The 19,840-nt window shown below is 56.6% G+C and overlaps 1 protein-coding gene across 2 annotated transcripts; it reads left to right on the top strand.

The window, feature by feature from the left end:
* The first annotated feature begins 1,024 nt into the window (after window positions 1-1,024).
* On the top strand, window positions 1,025-16,614 carry Pdgfa (platelet derived growth factor subunit A). 2 transcript variants are annotated; one of them, XM_004629578.3, is made up of 7 exons: window positions 1,025-1,608; window positions 2,779-2,875; window positions 7,485-7,589; window positions 8,227-8,414; window positions 14,175-14,301; window positions 14,755-14,823; window positions 16,355-16,606. In XM_004629578.3, exons 1-6 carry the CDS (start codon window positions 1,546-1,548, stop codon window positions 14,808-14,810), a joined length of 636 nt encoding a protein of 211 aa, XP_004629635.1. In that variant the 5' UTR covers window positions 1,025-1,545; the 3' UTR covers window positions 14,811-14,823; window positions 16,355-16,606. The 2 variants fall into 2 exon arrangements, with proteins under 2 accessions (XP_004629635.1, XP_004629636.1); XM_004629579.3 differs by lacking the exon at window positions 14,755-14,823 and having other exon boundaries at window positions 1,084-1,608; window positions 16,355-16,614.
* The last annotated feature ends 3,226 nt before the right edge of the window (window positions 16,615-19,840 follow it).

Below are 19,840 nucleotides of genomic sequence, written 5' to 3'. Positions count from 1 at the left end.
GCGGTGTCTCAGGGTGGGGATGAAGCAGGCTGCAGCCCCCCTCTCGGATCTGGGTTCCTTCCCACCTCGAAATGTGGGTGTATGCTCCTCAAGCAGGTGCCCCAGGCTTCGGATCTTGGGCGGGGGCGCGTGGCAGCCGCCAGGTGAGTGCCCCAGACGCGCCCCTAAACCGGCCCCACCTCTCCTCAGAGACTCACCCCCCTCCTTTTATGGAGAGGGTAAGGCAGAGGCCCTGGGACCCAGCGGTGGAACGCGCCCAAGCGCAGCGCCGGGCGGGAGCCAGACGGGCTCTCATGCCCTTTTTGGCGCTGCGGCCTTGGGCGCTGCCCTCTGCTGCCACCGAGGCCCGAAAGAGACGAACCGCCGGCGGCAGCGTTTCTGCGGCGGCCTCCTCCCCTCCCCGCCCCGTGCCGCAGAATTGCAGCTGGCACTGGAGGGTGGGCAAGCTCGAGGGAGGGGCGCGCGGGGAGCCCCGGCGCCGAGGCTCGGAGCGGGGCGCGGGGCTCTGATGGATCTCGCTGCCCGCGTGAGCGCGTGTGTAGTCACTGCAGCGGCAGCCGCACCCGGACCCGACCCATCCCGCACGACCCCCTCAGGCTTCCGAGGTGCAGGTCCCGGGCCGGAACCCGAAGGAGGCGGGGGCGGGGGCGGGGCGCGGCGGCGGCGCTATAACCCCCTCCCTGCGGCCCGCGGGCTCCACACGCGCGTCCTGCAGAGCCGTTCAACTCTATCGAGTCGGGCCTGCCAGAGCTGCCACCTCCTCCTTCTCCTCCTCTCCCCGCTGCGGCGGCGCGGGCTCCGGCTCGGCCCTACGCCCGCCCTCAGGCCCGCGCGGGCGGTGCAGAGAGGCCCCAGGCTCTGCCCGGCCCCTGCCCGGCCCTGGCTGGTGGAGGGCGGAGCACCGCGCGTAGCCGAGGGCGCGCCGCAGAGGGGCGCACGCAGGCCGCCGGCCGCGCCGAGCTGGGCCGTGCTGTGCCCGGCCGGGCGGCAGCGGCGGCGGCTAGAGAAGGCCGGAGGTGCACGCAGGCCCGAGGTGGGCGCGCGGGGCAGCCCGCGGCCCGCAGGGAGCGCGCAAGCCGGCGCCAGGGCCCAGCCTGGTGTCCAGACAGGTGATCGGCGGAGCGGCCGCGGCTCTGGCCTCGCTCCGGGGTCCCTCCCGGAGCTGATGCCCGCAAATATGCGGAATTGCCGGCCAGGTCGCTCCTAAAGCCAGCGCCGGGGATCCAGCGCGGCGGCGGCCAGGACGGGAACGCACCAAGGAAGAAGCCCAGCCCCCGCCCTCCGCCCCTTCCGTCCCCACCCCCTACCCGGCGGCCCAGGAGGCTCCCGGCGCGGCGGGCGCGCACTCCCCAGCCTCCTCCTCCTCGCGGGCGCAGCACTCGCAGCTCGCGCCGGGCGCGCTCCGCCGGCTCCCTCTCCGCGCCGCCCTCCTCCGGGCCGCGCTCCCTGAGGGATGGTACTGAATTTCGCCGCCACAGGAGCCCGGCTGGAGCACCCGCCCCGCGGCCTCGCCTCCCCGCCGAGCCTCCAGCGCCTCGGGACGCGATGAGGACCTGGGCTTGCTTGCTGCTCCTCGCCTGCGGATACCTCACCCATGCCCTGGCCGAGGTGGGTGCCACCCCCGCGCCCCAGCCCCTTCTCGGTTCCCCGGGCGTGCGGCCGCCTGCGGGCCACGGCACCCCAGGTTCTGCAGGGACGTTTGATTTCTGATGGAGGTGGTCTGTTTTTAAATTTTCCCAACTGGGTTCTATTTTCTTCCGTGCCCAAGTGTGTCTGGTGAGTTTCCAGCGTGTTGCGTTGGTCTGCCTCGGAGGGACTGGGGAGCGGTGAGGCGGACGAGTGGGGAGAAAACTTCGCGGGGCGCGGGCGCCTCCCCGGGGAGGGGCAGCCGGGGCGCGGCGAGGAAGGGGGTGTGCGTGAGGCTGCAGCGCCTTGGGCTGGCAGCGGGGCTGCGGCGGAAGCCCAGGGTGGGCAGCACCGCGCCGTAGCCCGGATTCCTGGTCTCCGATCCCGGCTGGGCGCCGGGCCGGCGCAGTCCCGCCTGCCCCGGGCCTGCTTACAGGTGGCTGAGCGAGGCAGCTGGGGCCGGGCCTGCGCCCGCGCCCTCCCACCGCCGGCGTCCCCACCCCCCACACCAGGTCCCCGGGAGCTTAGCTGTGATGAATGACTTTCCACAGCCCCTGTCGTGGGAACTTAGTGCTTACCCCCCCCCAACCCCTACTCCCTCTAGAATCGTGGAGGGGAGGAAGAAGGCTGAGTGGTGGGGGTGGGCTGGGCAGGCACGGGAGAGCCGCGAGGTGGATATTTAACCCTAGCTTGCCCTGCAGCCTCCCGCAAGCCTCTGGCTAGATTTGGGTGTCCTAGTCGGCGCTAGGGCCGCGGCCGGGGTGGGGCGCGCGCGTGCCTGTGTGGTGAGGGGTGACCCTCTCCTCCGTGGTCTCTACCGGGATTCTGGGGTGTGAAATTTAAGACCCTGGCTAGATTAAAGTGTTGGGGCTGCCGCGACTTTCCTCATTGACCCGTGACGCATTTCGACTCGCTTTTTCTAGATGTTGGTCTCACTGTTAAACCAGAAACTCCTGGCTCCTTGTCGCCCCCAGAACCCCGTAACTGACACCCGCAGGGCAGGGCTGGCCTGTGGCAGGGTTGGGAGGAGAGGTTTTTGATTCGATGCTTCAAACTGGGGTGGATCTGCTTTTGCAGAGGGGGAACAGGGATGGGGGAAGGCAACTTGGGGGTCTCACCACCCTGGGCGCTGACCGTGTGATCTGCTTGCAGGAAGCCGAGATCCCCCGCGAGCTGATCGAGCGGCTGGCTCGCAGTCAGATCCACAGCATCCGGGACCTCCAGCGACTCCTTGAGATAGACTCCGTAGGTAAATCGCGCCCCTGCCCTTGGTGCGGGGAGGGCGCGGGCGGGGAGGGAGTGTAGCCGAGCTGTTCCCCGCGCACTGCCGGGCCGGGCGCCGCGCAGGAGCGCACCGAAAGGTCAGAATCCACTCCTCGGCCATAAACGCCCAGGCGCATGAGTCAGGCGTTTCTCTTCCAGTCGCCACTTTCTCTCCAGTGGCGGTTGAAGGCTGCTCGCTCTCCCCGGGAATGTTTTGCGTTTGAGGGAAACGCAGTGTGTGTCACAGAAAGTTCAGCAGCATAGAGGGCGCCTGGGCCATGGCCGGGTGTGTGTCTGAGGAGCGAGAGTGGCGCACAGCCCTGGCCCTTGCACAGGTCGGTCCTCCTGGCGAGGCCCGGAGGCTGCGCGTGGAGCTGGCCAGACCGGCCCCTTTGTTGGGGGAGTAGGCTGGTGAAGTTCTCCCTTCGGGGCTGGGCCTCTGTAGCTGCGGGAGGCCTTTTTTCACGACCCAATAAAAAGGCGTGCCTTGGACACATTTGCTGGGGGCTATTTTTGGGGCTCACCCTCGGGGCCTGGATCTGAGCCACTTTAGAAAACAGTTTATTTGTAAATGCTGAGCTTTGAAGCAGTGTTGGACTAGAACTAGGTAGCAAAGTTAAAGGAGTTTCTAATGTTGGGGGGCTGTGTTCCCTGAGGGCTAGAGCAAGAGATCACATCTTTGCTTGCAGCGTCCTTTTGCAAATTAACACTTGGTCTGGGGGAACTCCATCCTCGCTGACCTGGGCAGTAATGCCTGTGGGGAAATTTCTTACTGGCTTGAGAAAGGGACTGGAGATGGACCTGTCAGAGTAAGAAAAGACAGCTGAAGTAAAGAATTTTAAGTGAAATGAAGATTTCTCTCCTTGCAAACTACTTGGGAAAGGGGGGTGGTGGGGGAATTAAGTAAAATCACATGGTCTAGTCATTTGGAAATTTGTACCTAATTATGGTGGTGGAGAGGCCTGTGCTGTTTTCATTCCATGCCAAAACCGTTTTCTAACAAGGTTGTGGGTTCTGCAGTTCCTTGACCCAGGAAATCCTTTGCCTGATCTTTATCTGGAGTAGGGTAGGGTTTCACTTGTAGATCAGAGCTGGACCAGGGGGAATTTTGATCTTGTCCCTTGAAATGCAAGCCTGGGGCAAAGGATTTGGCTTGGGTAGCTGGAGAAAACACTTTTTTGCTGGTCCCTGATGGATTTGGAGATTTGGGACTTGGCTGTTGAGGCACTGGAGAGCTGGACCTCCCTCCAGTGGGCGTTGGTACCACAGGGAAGTGGGCCATTCACTTTCTGCCAGGACCATTCTTATTCTGGTCTCTGCAGCTCCGCCTCCCCACCCCCTACCGTTAACATTTTAGCTTTTCTGTTCTGTGGGGTTGCTGATTGCATTCCTGACCTGGGGGCTTCTGGGCTGGGGCCTAGCTAGGGTACAGGTACTCTGTTCTCCCAGCAAGTGTCAGGTTGCCTCTGCTAGAGTGTGTGTTCCTGTGTAGATAGGTTGGGCACTGTCCCTGCAGTCTGCCTCCTCCCTTGCCCAGGGTGGAGAGTTTAGTGTGGCAGGTGTTTTGGGGTCCAAATGGGATTCACCCAGGGCCCTGGAAACACAGCAGCTCTCCTCCCTCACCTCATGCCTCAATTTGGAGATGGACATCTTTTGGAACAGAAACTCCAAGGTGATTCTGCTTCCTCCTGCTGTAGTACCCTAAGATGTGGTAACTAAAAGTAGGAGGGTCCTATCTGGCCTGAGGACAGGGGTGACCCCTGCACTTTTATTCTTACCTGAAATGAAGAACCCACTGCTGCAGAGTGTTGGAATAGGATGAAAGTAGCTGTGGTGGCCCAGACTCAGACAAAGCTATCATCCCCACCCTACCCTCCTTTCTAGATTTGTCAGAGGCATCCTTGGCCTGTTGAGAGCACTCTGCTCTGACAGGAGCCCAGGACAGTGTAGGGGAAGAACTGATGGAAGAGGGTCATGGTACTAGGATAATCCAATGTGAGTAGCCCCAGTTGCAGGTCTCCCAGGAGGATGCTGGGGATGGAGGTTACTGGGGGCGCAAAGGAGGCTTTGGGGTGTCCCAGGCCCTCCCTGACTCCTCCCTTGAGTGGGTGGGGCTTTGTACCTGGCACACCCATCCCCATTATGCAGATGGAACCCTCTTAACTCTGCCCCTCCTGGCTGTGTGGTGAGCTCCAAAGGCGTGCATTCCTGTAAGTGCTGGGAATGTGGTGAGCCTGGAGCAACCCGGAATATGCACTGGAGAGAAGATGCCAGGTGGCTTTCCCAGGCTGTTTGGCCCCAGAGGCCAATGTGAGTCTTGGGGTGACCAGCAGCCAGCTGTAGAGTTGGGGCCTATTTCTCCTGTTTGGTGTGGTGGCTGGAGCTTTGTTCTCCAAAGCTGGCTGGCTAGGCGCCCTAGGTCATTGAGTAACTGATACATAAACATCCCAGCCACTCGACAACGCAGCCTACCAGAACAGAGCTGGAGGAGTTTCCCTTGTCTTGCAGGATGTCTTGCATAAAGACAAAAGGGAAACAGCCTGATTAGTTGTCTTGACAGAGTTTGGAGACTGCTTCTTGCTGCCCCACCAGGGATCAGTCTTGATTTTTTTTTTTTTTTTTTTTTTTTTTTATGGAACCGAGGATTGAACTCAGGCCCTTGTGCTTGCCAGGTAAGCACTCATTCTGCTGAGCCATCTGCCCGGCCCAGTCTTGATCTTCTAAGTTCCTGCCTAGGTGGGTTCTTCTCACCCACCATAAATCAGAACAGCTCTTTGGAGTGTGAGTTGGCTTTTGGTCTATGACCACCCATCTTGATGGTCACAAGAGTGGGCTCGCTTGAGTAGGAACTGTGCCCACTCAGTTCCTACTCAGTCTCGTCTGAAGAGGTTAGGAGTTGGCCATCAGCAGCAACCTTGATGAGCAATCAGGGCTGCGTCCCCTCTGGGCATTGAGCTGAGCCAAGAGGCCTAAAGTGGGGCCCCAGCACATGGACACTGGGCTGGCTGGTCCCTTCCCTAGCCACCTGCTCTTGCCTTGTTTTTCTGGGCCTTGTTTCTGCAGATGTGGATAGCAGGTAATGCCTGACTCCTGGAAGCAGTTTGCCTAAACATGGCTGCAGGAAGGACCATAGCTGATGCCGTGCTAAACTTTACCTTGGACTGGACCCCTGGCTCTTTGGTTCAGTGATGGCAAGATGTCCACCACCAGGGTGTGACTTATAATGTCACTTTGTGTGTGTGTGTGTGTGTGTGTGTGTGTAATACTTGTAATGGTAGATGGGAAATTCTTATTGCATGTGTAGTTCTTTTCTGATCTTATTTTGGGTCTCAAAAAAATCAGTGGTATTGGAACATTGAGTCATTTAAGTGAAAAGTTGAGTTCTGCTCAGACTTAGTCTTTGCTATTCATACTTTTCTTGAGTTTTGGTTTTCATTTCAAATGTGCCGGCTTAAGGAATATCTGAAGTGGAGGAGGGCTAGGCTTCAGTTGATTCATGGACTCTGGACAGGGAGCTGGGCAGAAAGGGCCTTGTGTTGTGTGTCCTGTACTGGGTTGGGGGTCTAGATCTGGCCTGGTGACATCATGTCCCTCTGCAAAGGGAAGGGAGGCCACAGGATAAGAACCCAGTGAATCTGAGTCCCGTCTGTTGGATACATGTTCCTAGGCTGTTTGCCCTCAGAAGCAGGACTGAAGAAGCAGAGGGTCTGGGCAGGGGGGCCAGGTGTTCGCTGTGTCAGACTGATGGGTTCACATAGCAGGTAGCATGCAATGTGTCCATTTCCACCCAGAAATCAGAGTGTTTAGGGAATTGGGGCTGTGTGCTATAATACCCTCCCTCTGTATTGGGCTGTGATGTCCTGGGGGTGGGTGCTGTGGGTCATTGTCACCCCACCCCCACCCAATGGAAGCCCTTGCCACAGGGCATGGCTACAGATATGGAAGGCTTCCTACCTTCCTGTGGCTATGCCACTTTACCTGTAGGTACCCTAGACCACCTGCTCAGGCTGGTGGCTACTCCTCCCTCTATACTGAGCAGCCACACCTCTTGGATTTTCTCATGGCCTCTGGCCCTTGAAGGAGGCTTATTTCAAGAACTGGTCTGGGCTGACTCATAGCCCAGTTGGGAGTTGCTTCCGACGCCCCTCAGAGGTTAAGATGCTCCACAGAGGCCTAGTTTATGGAGTGGGTAGGGCCTCTTGGTTTTGGTGTGGTAGTGTTAGGTCTTTTCTGATCTGGTTCTGTCCTTACTGAGCTAACTGCCTCAGTGGAAGCCACCCAGAGCCCCTTCCCCAGTAGGTCCCAGCTCTGCCACAGACCTGGCTGGAATTGCTCAATTCTGGGGACCTCTGTGTTCACAAGATATTTTTGGCCTGGTTTGGAGTGTTTTATCTCCTGCGCATCTGGAGAGCCCCTGTGGGCATGCAGGATAGATGTGGGGGTTGGGGACTATCTTTTGAGGGCCAGGTAGGCTGAACTTCCAGACTCTTGTCTCCTGGTGGCTCTGGCTCTGAACTGCAGAGCTACCCCAGGGTCAGGCCTGGGGTGTCACACAGGTGTGGACAGCTGGTTGAATGTTCTCTTTGTACCTGTAGGAACTGAGGATGCCTTGGAGACCAGCCTGAGATCCCGTGGGCCCCATGCCACCAAGCATGCTCCCGAGAAGCGACCTGTGCCCATTCGGAGGAAGAGGAGCATTGGTGGGTCAGGGAAGCTTTGGTGGGCAGAGTTGTAGGGGTCGGGTCAGGCTCCCCATAGTGGCCTCCAGCAAGCCACCCTACAGCTTTCCCCCAGACAAAGACTGGGCCTGCCCTTTTGGCTCTGGCCTCCTGCCCTCTCTGGAGGTGCCCTCTGCCTCCACAACGTGCCTCCCGCCTGGCTTGCTCCTCACTGAGTTGCAGTGTGGGCCAAGAGTTTCCAGGGGAGAAGAGCTGTCATAAATTCCTGAAGTGCCCAATCTTGTTGGGACCTGTTTGTAAGGAGGCCTTGCTGGAAAATGTGGCTGAGCCTAAGTTCTAGTCCTAATGTTTTGCCCCAGCGCGCTCTAGCTAGGAGGCTGGGCCAGGTGGGCCCCTCCTTGATGGAAAGCTGGTGGCCTCTTGTAAGCAGGCCCCTGGTTAGCTTGGGGATTCAGATTGTGTCTACTCTTTGTTTTCCCACCCTCTTTAACCCCAGGGGCCACTTGTGGATCTTTGGATCTCCAAGCTGTCCCTCTGCTGGGAATCTTGCCCAGCCCCCAGTTGCCTGTGTGTATGTGTGCATGTGGGTCAGTCCTAAACCTGGTCACCTGGATGGATGTGAAGGGTTTTCAGCACTTACTGTAAACTTGCTCTGCAGAGGAAGCCATTCCCGCGGTCTGTAAGACCAGGACAGTCATTTATGAGATACCTCGGAGCCAGGTGGACCCCACGTCTGCCAACTTCCTGATCTGGCCGCCATGTGTGGAGGTGAAGCGCTGCACCGGCTGCTGCAACACCAGCAGTGTCAAGTGCCAGCCCTCGAGGGTCCACCACCGGAGTGTCAAGGTGAGTTGCCACTCAGTTTGCCACAGTGGCCTCCACATTTGGTGTGGCAGAGGTGTCCTGGTCAGGTGAAGGGCTTCATGCACAGGGCTTAGATCCTTGAGTCTTGGTCTCTAAAGGACATAGTTGGAGGGCAGGTGCCTCTGGTGCTGCTAGACATCTTGACTATGAGGCTGAGCCTTCAGGCTCATTCTGGGCCTGGATGTTTCTGGGCTTTGTTCTCCAAAATCTGTTTCTGGTTGGTAGAGGTGCAGTTCCTGTCCCACAGGAGCCTTGGGCACAAGTGACTGACCAAGCAGTGCAGGGTGGGCCACACAGCCTCCATCTCAGGGGCCATGGGATGGAGCTTTTGATAGAACCTGCTTCTGAGATAGGGGACATCTTTCCTAGGTCAAGGAGTCCCCAGAATTAAGTTGAGAATTTCAGTCCCAGGGATGGCATTAGAACTCATCCACTCCTAGACTCTTAAACCATTTTAGATCCTCCTACCTTGCTGAGACCTGGGCTCTGGGGGAGATGCTAGGGAGCTCTTTCTTATAAGGACCTGTCATAAGCAGTAGAGATATGTGACTTCTTTTAGTTAGGACTTGGTCTTTGTGGAGCTCTTGGATTGAATGAGGACCTCCAAAGCCAGACATTCCCCTTGAACGAGGCCAAGGCACTCCTGGAGGCTCACATGCCACCTTCTATCTGCGGAGCGATGGGGGTGGCAGCAGTCCGGGGGGCAGGTGGTGATGACTCACCCTCCAGTGCCCAGGGACCTTGTCCCAGTGTCTTGTGACCCTGACCCAGCCTCTGCCTTTTTCTGTGTCCTGGGATTCTCACTATGGCTTGTTGGGGGTTAGGGATTAGTTGGGGTCTTGCCCTCTGGTGTACATTGTTGGGTAGACCTAGCTGGCTGGTTCCATGTGTAGGGGCTGGCCTGTCTTAAGGTACATGAGACAGGGACTCAGGGACAGTGCTTGTATGAAGGAGGTCACCTGGAAATTCTTAACCCATGGCTTATAGCCTCTAGGTGCCTACTGTTCCCATTCCTGCTCCCCGTGGGGTGGCAGTGGGGATTGTCTGTTTCTAGCTGGGTAGTGGAGCCTCCCTCCCCAGAAGTCCTCAGAGGATGCCGACTTTTGCCTCACAGGCCTTGTCTGCTCAGTGGGATTCTTGTCAGCCTCCCTGGACACCAAGTTCTGTGTCTAGAGCTAGGCCCCACTTAGGCTCCCTCCTCAGGAAAACCTGTCCCCTGCCGACCCATTCAAAGGCTCAAGGACACATTTGACAGCACACGTTGAGGGCACTGGCAGAAGGGCTTTAGGCAGATGGTGGCCTGGTGCCCAGGGTCACCTGGAGTTGAGGGTTAGGTGGGTGCTGTGGGTTAACAGAGGAGAAGCTAGGCAGGAAGAGAGCCAGGTGGCCTGTCCCCCAGCTAGGAGTGGGTGCTTGGAGCTGCCAGTGGCTCCAGGTAGATGGGCTGGGGTTCTAGCCACTACTCTAGGTCAACACTGGGGTCACAGTGTAGGGCTAGGATCAACACCCCTTTCATTCATTTCTGGGAATGTCTGAGGGGAAGCTTCATCCTGAGCCCAGCACCTGTGTCCATCCAGTTTGTTGAGGCCTCTCCTGACCTCCAGTCCTGACAGAGGTGAGAGGGCTCTGCGGTTGGCTACTGTGGGAGCTACTGGTCACACCTGACATCTGGCCCCTGGGAGCTGCTGCTGGGGTGTCTAGCTTGGATGAAGCCGAGCTCCTCCCACTGCTTGGGCCCCATTTGACTTTGCACTGGGTGGACCTCTGTGGGGTCGGGTCTGGGACCATCTCTGAGCCATGTCTGACCTGGCTCTGCATGAGTCATTGCTGTGCAGGGAGCCTTAGGCTAGTGTCCTTTTGAGGGAGCTTTGAGAGTCAGGACCGAAGGCGCCTCAGTGGATGTGTGGATCCACCCCAGTCTCCCCAGAGCCCGCTCTGTAGCACTTAGGCTAGGGACTATGGCTGTGCAGCTGGACCTCAGGTTTCCAAAGGTTTGTGGTTGGTGGGTACTCAGGCTGGGGCTCCCTCCCTACCTCCCAGGATAGAGTTGGGGACATGTTCTTGGGGAGAGTTCCTAGCTGGGACCCCAAGGCTTGGGGGAATGAGGTCTCACATCCCTCTCTGTTGTGAGGGGCAGTGTCAGCATCATGTGAAGGGTGCTCGGGGTCCTTGGGGACCTTGGAGCCACTGGCATGAATGGGGCACTGAGGCTGTGGGCCAGGTGGGCTCCTGGCCTCTCTCCTTCTGTACTGGTTTAAAGTCTGGCTCCAGTCACCCTACTGGGGAGCAGGGCTCCAGCATTGTCCAGCTGGGGAGGAACCTCAACCTGGGAAGATAGACCCTAGAGTAGAATAGCAGGCTCAGGATCTCTGGGGTGGGTGTCACAGGACTTTGGGGTCAGGACTTTGTTTCTTCTTCTAAGTCCAACCCCTTGGAGGCCAGGGCAATGGTGAGTGGACACAGAGGGCTTCTGGGGCCTCCCAGCATCTGGGAATGTAAGTGGGGGGACCCTAGGTCTTATAGTCTGTGTTTTCAGACTTGACTTTCATGTAAGAGATTTTTGAGAATTTAACATTCATAACATGTTCTTGGGAGAAAAATGTAGCCATTTCCTGGCCAGACAGAGGTGGCCAAGTGGCTGGAATCCTCGCATTCCCAGCAGCAGGTGCAATCATAAATTGCTGTTTGTTTTTCTCTGATAAACATGGTCTGTCTGGAAAGAAAGTGGGTGCCCAGACCAGGTAGCCGCAGGGACTGTCACAAGGGCAGCATAGCTGGAGTGCTGAGGGGCCGCCCTGCCTGCCACACCTACTAGTGCTTGGTGGAGAGAAATAAGCCTGCTCCCTGCTTGGGGGTCAGGTCCAGATCTCATCCGATCTGGGGCCTGGAATAGGCTCTGCAGGGGAACTGGGAGAGGCTACCGTTGACCACAGAGGCTGTGCCACCCAGACAGGCATATGACCCGAGCCTGGCCACGGGGGTTCACAACCACCTCTGCTCCGCTGGCCCTGTGCAGGAGTGTGGGGCCAGCATGGCCCTCTTGGGTTTATGGCTGGGGTCCCCTGTTGGGGAGGAGGTGCTGGGCCTGTGTCTGTGCCCAGCCAGTTCTGGGAGTACAGAGTGGGCTGGGGCATAGCAGGCCCAGGGCAGCCCCACTCTTTTCTTAGGACTTGCTGAGTTTCAGGGGGCGAGGGGCTTCCTCCACCCTAGGACATTGAAGAGAGGAGCACTGGACCCCTGTTCCCTACCTGAGAGGACATAGCCCTCATGCCAACCTTAGGGACAGGGGGTGGACTGGGCAGAATCCCTGGTCTGGAGCTGATGTTGGCCTGATGGTGTGTGTCAGTTGTGACACCTACTGAGTGGTTCTGTAGGGACTTCTCCCTCCTGGCCCCTGACCTGGGAAAGGAGTGGGCTGTGGGTGGGGCGTCCAAACCCTCCCAGTGATAATGAAACAGCCTCTTGCCTGCAGCGACCCCAGGGGAAGCTTCAACTACTCCTTCAACCCACCAGGCCACTGTCTCTCCCACCACCTGACGCAGGGCAACCTCTGCTGACCTCTGACCCCGGCCCTACACCCTGCCCTCTGAGCTCATACTTGGCGGCTGTGTTCACACCTGAGGCAGCCATAGCACTCACACACCCACTGGGCACCCGGCACCCTTTGCACCATGAGTTAACTATTAACGCCAAAGTGGCATGTAGCAGGGTCTAGCCAGGCCTGGTCCCAGCATCCCAGGGAGGCTTTTCTGTGGGGTAACCACCCTGCGGGTGCAAGGCTGACCTCCCTAAAGTCCAGACCCTGGAAGACTGGTTGGAAAGGAAAATATTACCATCCTCAGCCCTCCCAACTCACAGAGTTTGTCACAGGCTATATAAGGTGGACTCCGGAGCACCCTCACCCACAGGCTAGTGCTCAGTGGGGACTCTACCTCCCGGTGCTTGGGGGTACATGGTGGTTTCCATACCCTTTCTAGCCTCAGTGTCCCTGGTGTACAGGGAAGGGTAAAGGGGGTAATCCTAAGGGTAATCCTGCATATGCTCTTGGGCATATGCACTCCAGGAACCTGAGGCTGACAGCTTTGTGGAAGCAGCCACTTAAAGATTGAGCTAGGGCCAGGCCCCCTCTTGGGCATATGCAGACGATGTCTATTGTGTGCACAGCTCCATGGGGCTGCTCTGGGACCAGGAACAAGGCTTGTCCTGTATGTATACATATGGGTGTGTGTGTTCATACTTAGGGGCTGGGAGGGAAGCCTGGACACATGCAGATGGGTGACTGCTGTGTACATGGTTCTGTTGGGCTGGGGGAGGGCTCTGCTCCCCAGTGTCCACTCATGGTGGAGATGGGACAGACTGGTGACTAGGGACAGGCCTCCATGCATGCTCTTAGGGCAGCCTGGGGAGAAGCTTGCTATGCTCTGGTGTCTCTTCTGCCGCTGGGGCTGATGGTCCCAGGTAGGAGGACAGAGTGCACACTGGCCTTTGGACTCTGAGGAGGGTGGTGGTCAGACTGCACCTCATCCACTCATGGGGAGGAGGTGAGGGGCCTGACACATGGTGGCCTCCAGGGCAGGTTCTCTGTGAACCTGGATTGAGTGCCTAATGTATGCATCTGTGGGCTTGGGCTGGGGTTCATGCCCCTGTGACAGTGTGGGCCCAGGGCCCAGTGGGGGCTAGAAGGCCTGTCTCAGAGGCCTGGAGACAGTCTCTAGCCTGAGCTTTTGTTTGAGTACTTGGATCTTAACTGGGCTAGGGGTTCTGTCCTGTACTTACAGGGTGAGGGGGGCACAGGTAGCTTTAGTTTGTCACAGCGGCCGGTGCCTAGGGTGGGTCCCTTGTCAGAAGAGGAGACTTTCAGCCGAGGGCTGGGTTTCCCTGAGCTATCGGCATCAGAAGCTGGGCCCCTGCTGCCTGCTCTCCGGAGTCCACCTTATATAGCCTTGTGATGGCCAGGTGTTCCCTTGCCCACACTGCTGAGAGGGCCAGGCAACTCTGAGCCCACGGAGCCCCAGGCCTGGCTGGCTTACCAGGTGGCTGTGTGTCTGCGCCGTTTCTCCTGGACTTTAGTTGGTGGGGTGGGCTGGAGAGGGTATCCTAAGTGTTGACCGGCACCAGTCATACACAGCAGTAGTGAACTCCGGCCTTGCCACAGCCTCTGTGCCTTCTTCACTGATAAAATACACAACCAAGGATGCTGCCTAGTGCATACAGGTCTGGAAGCTTCTGCTGCCTCCTGCCGCCCGCCTGTGCAGTGCCCCGTGCAGTGCAAGCCCTCACACCACTGCACTCGAGCCTTTGGGTTTGTCCTAAACAAAAATGAGGCCAAGCTGGTTTTTCACTTGGGCACTGGCTTTCGTGGAGGTCACGGGTCAAGAGTGGGCTGGTGTTTTTTTGTATGTATGTATGTATGTATGTATGTATGTGTGTATGTATGTATGTATGTATCTTGTTTATCTGGTACAGGTTCTCCCTACGCAGCTCAGACTTGTAGTGATCCTCCTCCTGTCTCAGCTTCCCCAGTGCTGGGATTATGGGCCTGCACAGCATGCAGTACTGGGGATAGAACCTGGGTCCTTGTGCTTGCCAGGCCAGCACTTAGACCACCAAGCTGTCTCCCCAGCCCAAGGGTAGGCTGTTCTAACCCCACACCCATCCTGGTGTGGGCCTTGTAGTCCCAGCCTAAGTGTGATGCCTGAGTCCCCCACCTAGTGCTCAGTATAGTGGCTTTGCTTTTTGCAGGTGGCCAAAGTGGAGTATGTCAGGAAGAAGCCAAAGTTGAAAGAGGTCCAGGTGAGGTTAGAGGAACACCTGGAGTGTGCGTGCGCGACCTCCAGCCTGAATCCAGACCATCGGGAAGAGGAGACGGGTGAGTGGCTGCTCGTGTGTCCTCCTCACTACTGCTGGGGTTCCTGGGAGCCAAGGCCGGGAGTTTCAGGGAGACCTTGGTGTGGGATCCTCAGGGTAACAACTTAATGGATCCCAGCCTTGTTAGCAGGGCAGGGGCACAGGGGTGGGGTTCTACCAGCCAAATATAAGGCAGGGGTTCTGTTACCCACAGAGGTGGCAAAAGAATAGGTTCAAGCTAGAGTGAGCGCCTGGGCCAGGTGAGAGGTGGCTGCAGAAGGCCCTGCCAGTTGGCCAGAGGAGCAGGTGGACAGGTGGATGCTGAGCACTTGTGCTGGTCAAGAGCAGTGGGTGCTTGTGGACCCGGAAGTGTCTCCAGCCAGGGCAGCAGGGCGGGCTCAAGATAAACACTCAGGTATTTATTGCTACAGTCTGCTCCCTGAGGCCACTCATCGTCCCTGCCTTTCACCAACAGGAAGGCGTAGGGAGTCAGGTAAAAAACGGAAAAGAAAAAGGTTAAAACCCACCTAGAGCTGCCAACCAGGTAGGCCCTGCCACCCCACCATGCTGAGGGTGCTGGGACCACACAGGCTGGGGAGCAATCGTTGATCACACCGGCAAATGATCAGCTTCCGCCCAGCGGTGCAGCCGTGGCCCTGATTGGTCTCGGGTCTGCCTGCTTTGGGTCTGCTGGGCTGTGGGTCTGCGCCGCTCCCTGTCCCCTCCTGCGCACTTGAGCTGTGGTCCATGCTCACTATGCTCTGATCCCCTCTTGCCACTCTGTCCTTTGTTGATTGGGCCTCCAGGCGTCCCATGTAAATGTGGGAGGGGCTGGGTCTGATTTACCAGCCTGGTCAGGGGGCAAGCCACCCACCTCTCTGACAGACAAGGAAACTGGGCCTCAGCAGAGTGCAGGGGAGGACTGGAGTGTTGATTGGGGCTAATGGCTCATGTATACCAGCTGAGGGAGAAGTTCTGTCTGAAGATGGGGAGGCTGGAGCAGGTGCTACAGTCCAAGCTATCTCTGAGGTTCCTCCTCTTCTCTCTAGCATCCATTCTCAGGATGGCCCCATGGCCCAAGGTGGTTGCCACAGCCCTAGAAGTCACTGTTCTAGGCTGGAAGAAACAGTAAAGTGGGAGGAAAGATGGCCTGTCCCCAAGTCCCACCAGGTGGCTTTTGTTTTCTCATCTGCTGACCTGGGAAATGTAGGAAATGTTGTTTCCCAGTAGAAAAGTAGCTGGAGAGATGCAGTCACAGCGGAGCCTTCAAATCATCAGCCTATCTGGCCTCTCCTCTGCCACGTGGGACTGCATGGCATCCAAGACAAATAGTTGTTCTAGACTCGAGGGGATTCCTTCGGAGGTTTCTGAGCCTGGCTCCTAAGGCTGTGTTGTGGGAGAGGTGCTTAGGTCCCAGGAAGGCCCTCTTGAGAGGAGGGTGTCCCATAGGTACCCTTGGCTGTGGTACGGGAGTGAGGGCCTAGTGCATCTGAAGGGCCAGCTGACACGTGTCCCTTGCCCCTGGCTGGCACACAGAATTGAATAGGCAGGGGAAGAGCTGTTGAAGAGGCAGGGCAGGGCAGGGTGAGGCTGTGCCTTCCAGCACTTCCCCATGCATAGTCCTGGGCTTGTCCTTGGCATCACCAAAAACAAAAATGAAAACAGGTCAGCTTAGTCTGCCTGGTCACAGTGTCTGTGGCTGGTGGCATCTGTCCTGAGCTGTTTTATGGACCAAAATAGCTGCCAGAGCTCCACAAAACACAGGCTAGAAAAAAATGAAGGCAGGGAAAAGGACTAAAGAACCTTTTTGGGACTCAGTTTCCTTACCTGTACAGTAGGAGCAGGGGGCTTGCTTTCAAGGCATATGGGCTGTGATCTGGTCCTCGTTCTTTCTGAATAACATGGCAAGTTTGATTTTTTTTTTTTTTTTTTTTTAATTTCATGTAACTTGAAATCCAGAGTCTTGCATAGCATGTGCCCCGATCAAGTCACCATGTTGTCAGCTTTTCCTGTCAGTGTTGCGTTGTGTGCCTGGGGTCCTGGCTCTCAGCCTGTGTGTCTCCCTCTCCCTGCAGATGTGAGGTGAGGATAACCCAGCAGCCCTCTCCTGGGACATGGATGTACATGGCGTGTTACATTCCTGAACCTACTATGTACGGTGCTTTATTGCCAGCGTGTGGTCTTTGTTCTCCTCCGTGAAAACTGTGTCCAAGAGCACCCTGGAGAACAAAGCGACAGTGTGCATTTGTTCAGTGTGACATCAAAGCACGTATTGTAGCACTCCGAGAGACAGCAGAAGCCTCCTTGTCAGTGAGAGAGAAAACAAACCACAAAACATGACAAAAACAAACTGGACTCACAAAGAATATCTACGTGGTGGACGGAAGGGCTGCCCCGCGGGGTGGACATGTGGTGGCTCGCGGGATGGATTTCTGTCGGTGGCCACAGGTGCTCTTTGCCAAGGATGCGGAGTAGTGGATGCTCGCAGGGCACCAGGCTCTGCGGGGCACGTGGGACACGGGGTGACGGGAGCAGCCGCGCCAACTTGGAAACCACAACTCCTTGCTGTCACGCTTGGTCTATCCAGGGCCTTCCCCAGAGCCTTAAGTGGGTGTTCTGTTTTATTTTCTTTGTTGTTTATTTTATTTTATTTTTTACACCATAAAGTGATTAAGTTTTCCTTTTTACTCTTTGCCTAGCTTTTTTTTTTTTTTTTTTTTAATTATCTCTCGGATGACATTTACACCGATAACACACAGGCTGCTGTAACTGTCAGGACCGTGCCACGTGTGTGTTTCCTAGCAGGATGCAACTAATGAGATGTATTAAAATAAACATGGTATACCTACCTATGCATCATTTCCTAAATGTTTCTGCTTTTATGTGTTCTCCTTTACCCACTTATTTTTCAAATTAAATGAGACCATATCCCCCCGCGGTGCTGCCCGCTGTTCCCCTTCCCCGCCCCCAAGGGTGGCTGTATGGCTCTTGTGCCCCATGGAGTGTCTGGACAGAACCTAAATTCTTTATTTTTGGTAAGATGTTGTGCTTTATTTGTATTAACAGAAATGTGCATGTGTGGTTTCTTTGTGGTGTTTTTGGTTTTGTTTTGTTTTTGGTAAAGGTGAAGTTTGTGTTTTTATTGTTACCAGTTTTATATACCTTAAGAGCCTGACTACTATTATTATTATTACTATTATTACTATTATTATTTTTTGAACCAGAAAGAAAAAAAAACATGCACGTGAAACACATTTTGTGGTCACGTTTTTCTCGCTGCTTACTGGAGTCTAACCCGTCCCCTGGTCATGCAGGCAATTGAATGAAGATAGGGGATTAGAGCTCTTGGGCTGGTGGCCCTGACCTGCCCACACTGAGCATCTGGAGTTCATTGTCCCTGGGCACCAGAACTCAGCGGAGAGCCCATTCAGAGGGACTGGAGGCTGTCCTACACCAGAGGAGCTGAGGGACAATGGATATCATCAAGCTGTGAGCAGCCCTACTGTGACTCTGGACTCCATGGCCAGCCACGTCCCTCTCTTGCTCCTTGGGTAACTCTGGTGTGGTGGCTGCATCTGTCGTGCATGAGTTTGTGGGCATGTTGTACGGAGCATCTTCAGTGGCTCACTCTGCAGCTTTTGGGCTCTGGCTGGATGCTTCCCAAGTGATTGAAGTGGCCTGAAGGCCGGACTGGCCCTGTACTCTGGCTCCTTGACAGTAGATGGACAGATCCCATTGTGCCTGGCTCCTGAGAGTTCCTGCTGGGCCCTGTGATGTACTGCATTGCTTCCAGCCACCATCCATGCCTGATGATGTGCTAGATGTATACATATTCCGTAGTCTGCTTGAGAGGCTGTCACACTGTGGTTTTCCTTGTTTTGCAAACTGCCCAGTAAGGTGCTGGGTCCTTTACAAAGTCTGTGCGGAATCCCACTGGAAGAGCCGGAGCTGGCACTGCTGAAGATTTCAGAGCCCTGGAGATAGGCCTACGAGTGAGGGCCATTCTGCTTATGCTGGACTCTTCTCCCAGGTCAGGGTGGAGGTAGCCACAGAGAGGCCAGGTCTGGCTGGATTGGGCTGAGCTGCCTTCACTGCCCCAGGCCTTGGTTGGGTCTGCCCTGCATTCCTGGCATTCCGGCTCCTGCATTGGCCCCCTGGGTGTGACCTGTGAGACAGCTCTGCTCACTTTGGCTCTTTCATCTTGTGTGTCCTGGGACCTCAGGCCAGGGGCCTGTCCAGCCACACCTCCATCTACACATCTGCAAGGTGAGGCCATCCCCCAGCACTTTGTGAGGACCACATGATGCCCTTGGGCCTCCTGGTATAGGTGTCTGTAACTGCTCCACGACCTTGAACACAAGCTAGGACAGCCTCCTGAAGAGCCACAAGCTCTGGCTGCACGGTGTGTGGGCAGCAGTGGAGCTGTCTGAGTTAACAGGGTTCCTACACCTGCCTAAAGCTGAGCTCTCCTGGCCACACCATTTTTGGGTCATGTCCCTGCATCGTCTCCAGCCAGATCTGGGTGTCCTGATCAGTGCAATGGGTTGGACCAGGCCTGTCCCAGTCTGCATGCTGCCTAGGTCCGCGTGGTGGGTGCAGCCGACATCAGTGTGGCTGAGCCTGCGCCTGGATCCTGCCTTCAGAGCAGACACTCAGCCTCGGCAACCTGGAGCCCTCACTGGATCAGAGGCACCGCCAGCTTGTACTTTCTTGTCTGCAGGAAATACAAGGCTCAAATATGGCCCCCGGAGTCCTGAGTCTGCTCCTGGTTGGCCTTGGGCTTCTCAGGCTTCTAGGGATGGGAAATTGACCTACTGGAGGTTAACTCTGTCTTAATGGAATTGTGCCCTCAAAGTGCCCTGGGAGTCCCTAAGTAGATAGTCTCAAGGACACAGTTCTGAGGGTGTAGCATAGGGAATTGTGCAGAGGCTGGGTGTGTCTAGAGCCCCTCTAGGGCCTCAGTCTCTTGTCCCAGGTCTGATAGAGGAGAGAGATACCTGGTATAATAGTGAGGCTTTGACAGCCCTGGCACCCATCAGGCTGTCCCTGTGGGGTCTTGGGTAGGTACTGGTGGCCCAGGACTGAGATACTCAGTGTTTACTTAGAATCACAAGGGCTGCTTTCAGAGACTGGGCTCTGGTTCTGCCCACGCAATGGATCAAGAGTTACCCCAAGGAGAGTCGGATTTAGGCTCGAGCCTCATAGCAGACAGACCCTGACAGCAGGCCAGCATGCAGCTGTGGGGTCAGATGTACAGCATTGTGTATGTGTGTGTTGGGGGAGGTTCTTCCTTTTTGGGTAAGGAGATCACGAGGGGGCGTGGGCCTGGGCAGCTCCTGGGGCAGCCGCAGCCACCACAGAATGATGCCTAAACTGGGGGCTCTGGGCACAGCCACCTAAAAGCCCATCAATGTTTTGGGCCAGCTGTCCCTGGCTACAGGCAGGTCTGAAATGTGCCCAGCCCCAGGGCTGGGATAGGAACATAGCCCCTAGTTCTGGGAAGGGTGATGAAATAAGGCTGCTTGACTCCAGAGCCCAGCATCAGGGTACTGTGCCCTTGT

Source organism: Octodon degus, unplaced genomic scaffold (genome assembly GCF_000260255.1).
Source record: "Octodon degus isolate 3935 unplaced genomic scaffold, OctDeg1.0 scaffold00031, whole genome shotgun sequence".
Classification (NCBI taxonomy): Eukaryota; Metazoa; Chordata; class Mammalia; order Rodentia; family Octodontidae; genus Octodon; species Octodon degus.
The sequence above is the reverse complement of the archived record's forward strand: the minus strand, read 5'-3'. Positions and strand labels throughout refer to the sequence as shown.